Source organism: Rhizophagus irregularis, chromosome 13 (assembly GCF_026210795.1).
Source record: "Rhizophagus irregularis chromosome 13, complete sequence".
Classification (NCBI taxonomy): Eukaryota; Fungi; Glomeromycota; class Glomeromycetes; order Glomerales; family Glomeraceae; genus Rhizophagus; species Rhizophagus irregularis.
In genome coordinates this window covers 2,750,301-2,755,520 of record NC_089441.1, presented here as the reverse complement: position 1 = coordinate 2,755,520, position 5,220 = coordinate 2,750,301, and the positions used below count along the sequence as shown (strand labels likewise).

General features: G+C 34.1%; 1 protein-coding gene across 1 annotated transcript; it reads left to right on the top strand.

Annotated features, from left to right (window-relative positions):
• Window positions 1–318: 318 nt before the first annotated feature.
• Window positions 319–905, top strand: OCT59_005179 (uncharacterized protein; the record flags this gene model as incomplete). The annotated part of the gene is made up of 2 exons (XM_066138203.1): window positions 319–606; window positions 786–905. 2 exons carry the CDS (start codon window positions 319–321, stop codon window positions 903–905), a joined length of 408 nt encoding a protein of 135 aa, XP_065997371.1.
• Window positions 906–5,220: the final 4,315 nt, after the last annotated feature.

Genomic DNA, 5,220 nt, shown 5'->3' with positions numbered 1-5,220 from the left:
AACACCAACTCCAGTAGGCTAAACGCCTCCAATACTGTCTGATGTGAAAATGACCCCTGATGTAAGTTACATTTTAAGTTTTGTAAGTTACATGTAACTTACATCGGAAGGTTTTGGAAAAAATATCAGAATAATTCGGAATCAACATATTTTAAAATTATAACAATTATAACATTAGATTGATTCTGAATTTCCGATTTTTAAATTGATTTAATGATTTACTAAAACGTGATTTGAATAATAAAAAGTGATCAAATTGATCATTAATTGAGCAACACCACACGAAATCTTTTTTCTTCGAGTTTAACCCATTTTATTATGCCGAAAACAAGAGGAAATTTTTGGTCTGAATATGAAGTTACTGTTGATTCTAATGGAAAAGAAAAATATACATGTAAAACTTGTTCTGGTACATGGTCTAAAAATGCTTCTCGTCTTAAAGAACATATTGAAAAATGCAAAGATATAAATGTAGAAACTGAAACTTCACAACCTCAAGGTACTAAACGTAAAAGACAGCAAACATTTGATGAATACAAATTTGCTTTTACTTCCAAAGATCAGATTATTTTAGAAAGTCTTCTTATACGGGCTTTTACTCAGCGGGTATTTCATTTAATGTAATTGAAAATGAAGATTTTATTTATTCTTAAAAAAAGCCTGCCCTTCTTTTAAGATTCCTTTACGTTTTACTCTTTTAAACACTCTTTTAGATCAAGAATTTGAACATTTAGAATTAGTTGTCAACGCCAAAACCATTATTTTTTAAAGCAACTGCTTTTAAGGAAGAACGTCATACTTCAGAGAATATTGCACTAGGACTTGAAACTACTATGAAAGATGCTGATATTAATAAATTTGGTGCAATAATTACAGACAATGCGCCAAACATGAAGGCTGCTTGAAAGATTTTAAATCAAAAATATCCCAAAAAAATCTTCCTTGGCTGTTGGGCGCATGGTATTCACTTATGGATGAAAGATATTATAAGTATTGAATGGATAAAGGAAATAATAGAAAAAGCAAAAAAATTATCAATTTACTTTCATAATCACCAAGTAATACTTGCTGCACTTCGACGCTTACAAAAAGAAAAATATGGAAAAAAAATCGTATTGATTTTACCTTGCGATACATGATGGAGATCTTCATATTCTTGTATTAACCAGTTATTCCTTACAAAATTAGCTATTTGATCTACTATTGCTGAGGATCATCTTAATCTTGATGATAGAATGAAGTCACTTATCTCTAGTGATACTTTTTGGAATGATCTTGGAAAAATTCAAAATTTTTTAGAAAATTTTGCTATTTTTATTAAAAAATTAGGAGATGAAACATTTCTTTCTACTGCATATCTTGAATATCAGCAACTTAAAGCACATGTGCGAAATAATACTGATTTACCTGAAAATATTCGTGAAGAAGTTGAAAAATTTGGCACAAATCGGTGGCAAAACTTCTTATACAATCCAGTTGTCATTGTTGCTTATAAATTAGATCCACGATATTGTGGTAGTCAGCTTAATGCACGCATATTTGATCCTATTATTGAAAAGGAAATTTTAAGTTTAGTAGGGGAAGAATATAAGGATATAGTTTTAACAGAACTTGCTGAATATGTTGGGAAAACAGGAAGTTTTGCGCATAGCAATTTGTGGGGAGATGTAATTCAAAACCCCGTTAACTGGTGGAATTTAATGAAAGGAAGATATCCAATTCTTAGTGATATAGCCATTCAGATACTTTCCATACCCGCAACTTCAGCAGCCAGTGAAAGAAATTGGTCTACATTTGGATTTATTCATTCAAAGTTACGAAATAAATTGCATGAAAAGCGGGTAGAAAAATTGTTTATATGTTTTGGAATCTGCGGATATTACGTTCATTAGAAAAGCCACTTACTATAGAGGGCTGGGTTGAGAAAGTATTGCAAAAGAAAGCTATAAGAGAAGCTGCTAAAGGTAATAATGAACAAGAAATTGACGTTGAATCTGATTTTTCTGATTTAGATTTTCAATCCTATTCAGATTTGGAAGAATTATTGGATGAAGAATTAAATGAATTTCAAGATTAATTTTTTAAATATAATATTGTAAATGTAATTAATTTCTTGAAAAAATAAATAAAGTAGATTTTTATTTTATTTTTAAAATAAAGACTAGTACTGGGGTTGCACTATACATAGGAACAGGTACAAACAAAGTAAAACCATTATTCCAAGCTAAGGATTAATCCAACCTCTCGAACGAATTGAAGGGGTTGCCTAGCCTCGCTCCACAAAGAACGCAGGCTTAGCCGCAACTTAAGTTACGAACTGAATAGAGCAAAAAAAGACACAACCACTAATTTAGCGAGAGTTCCCAGTCAAAAAGAAAAAAATTAATTCTGCCTATTCTGAAATAAAATCTATCATTCTCATAACTACTAAATCTTTAAGAAAAAAGAATGACAATTACCCAGCGTTAATCGAGAAAATACTTAGACTAATTTTCGCAGTAAGGATAAAATTTCTGCTAAAACCACCGTGTTATCCTTATTACCTCCTTTATCCCTAGACTTCTTATTGGACTTTGACTTCTGGGATTTAGGATCCTTCAACGAGTCTTTAGTAGATTTGGCTTGCTTTTTAGCACTAGTTGAGGATTTCTGGTCCTTCTTCTTAAGGTTAACGCTACCAGACTGTTGCATGGTTTTCCCAGGCTTCTTGTCAGGAACATTTTTTGCCTTTTGTTTGGTTGGTGCTTTCTTCAAAGTAGGTAAAGAGTGTCGACACCATTTCAACTCTGGAGAATCTTCCTGGAAAGCTTGCGGAGTTTCTAAGGCTTTGAGAGTAGCCTCCCAATTCTTAAAATATCCTACGAGCTTCCTCTTACCTTTACTTGTTTGTATAATTTTAAACGCGCTAGCAACACACGTCGTTAAAAATGGTTGTGGTTTACGGTCTGCCCACAAGGTAGCCATCGTCATGTCAACTGGAATATCGTGGATGACAGCTTGGAACTTTTCACGTTGTTTTCTTTCTCGTAAAGTCCAACTTGCGGGAAACCATCTCACAGGTATACCTCCCAGGTCAATTGTTCAGAACTTGTTAAATTGGGGAAGGGTAAATGAGTTCAAAACTATTTTGACTCAAAGAGTCTGATATTTATGTTGCCATTTTAATGACAACTTCAAAGTTTTGCCCCATAACATTAATTCTCCTAAGATTTTCTCAACGTCCCAGGTATACGGAATGTCATATACAATAATATCTCTGACTTGCTCTCGCTCATCATCGCTTTCTTTGTATCCTGTCAGTATATGTGTGACCCCAGGTGCGGTAGTTTTTGTCCCCAAAAGTAGGGTATTTTTTTTGTCTGGGGTTTGTGCCTCAGAATTTGCCGTAAATGATTGGTGTATAACTTGTTTATCTCCTGCAACACGCGCCTTTTGTTTATCTTTCTTCCGGAAAGTTTCAGGTGTCACAGTTTGATCAACAGGGGTCATATTCATATTAGGCAGTATTGGGGGGTGAAACATGTACTGGTTTTGGTGTAGTTTTTGGAGTTGATAAAAAAGTAGATCCAAATTCGTCATCAGCAGAGAGACATTCCGACTCTGAGTCACCCATATCACCAAATCTAGCATAGGCGCGGGTAGCAAAATAATCTCACGACCTGGATGAAGCGTAAAGAGCTATGGAAAATATTAGTGAAAGGGTGGAAGGTTGTATATTCATCGCCGCCGCTTGTTGAGCAAAGTTGTTCATATTGGCTGACTCGCCAAACATATCTACTAAAAGCTGTGCTTTATCTATCGATTGTTGTGGATTTTTATCAAATAGTGTTTTTAGGAAACCGTTTTCAACAAACTGTCCAAGCTGAAAAGTTGTGTAAGATAAAAATGACTCCCCTTCTACAGAAATAAACTTTAAAAAGTCTTCTTCTAGAGTTCCAACAAAGTCTCCCATGTTCAACATTTTTATTTTATGTAAAAAATTTTAAATAAAGTGAAAAAGTTTAAATAAAATTTTTGCAGAAATTTTCGTAAAAATGAAAAGGAGAAAGAGTTTTTCTTTCAATAAAGTAGATAAAGTGTTTCGTTTCATGAATTTTATTTAGGAAATTTTGATCACATGATATGCTAATTTTGTACCAATAGGAATCAATTTTATAATATTATATAAGATGTAGAATTAGAAAACTCTTTCCCGAATACATTTTTTACGAAAATTTTTGCATAATAATTTTTTTTTAAAAAAATAATCCCCTTTATTAAATAATATAAAAATGTCTATGGATAAGAGCTGAACATCAAATGAAGAAGCTTTAGACTTTGTTTCAAAGTTTAACAAAATTTATTTTCAAACTTTTACACACCACTTAAGTTCTTTTGTACAGGACAGTTTCCTCAAGGACTTATTTGAAAAAAACCCCTCAGTACCTAAGGATAAAGCCCAGATACTGATAGAGCGATTTGGCGAAACAGCCAACCCTGCGAACTTCACTTCACAAGCCAAAGCTATGAATATACAACCCACCACACTTTCGCTAATATTTTCTATAGCGCAATACGCTGCGTCCAGGTCTTGGGATAATTTTTCAGCCCAATTCCTTTGCAATTTTGGCGATATGGGTGATGATGATGACGACGATGATGATGGATCTCAGAATATTGATGATTATCTGATGGATGAGTCATTTCCGCTTGGGTCTGATGATGATGATCTTATACGCCAAGGATTCCAAAAACCACCAAATCCAGTACCTATTAAGCTTCCATCAATGCCTGATATAGTAATGACCCCTGTTGATCAAACTGTAATACCCGAAAATTTCCAGAAGAAAGATAAACAAAAGGCGCGTGTTACAGATGATAAACAAGTCGCGAACCAATCAATAAAGGCAAAACCTGATGTGAAAACATCAGCCAAAAATTCCCATAAGGGAAAGAAATCATCTGAACTGGAGGCTACACAGATACTGACAGGATACGAAGCTGTCGGAGAGGAGCAAGAGCGAATCCGAGACATAATAGTTGACGATATCCTGTATACCTGGAACCTGCAGAAAATACTAGCAGAGTTAAAATTTTGGGAGAACGCTATTAAATGTTCCGTTAAACGGCAACATAAGTATCAGACTCTTCAAGTCAAAATAACACTTTCCTCATTTGCCCTTCCCCAGTTTAATAAATATTGGACGACAGACCTGGGAGGTATACCCGTTAGATGGTTCC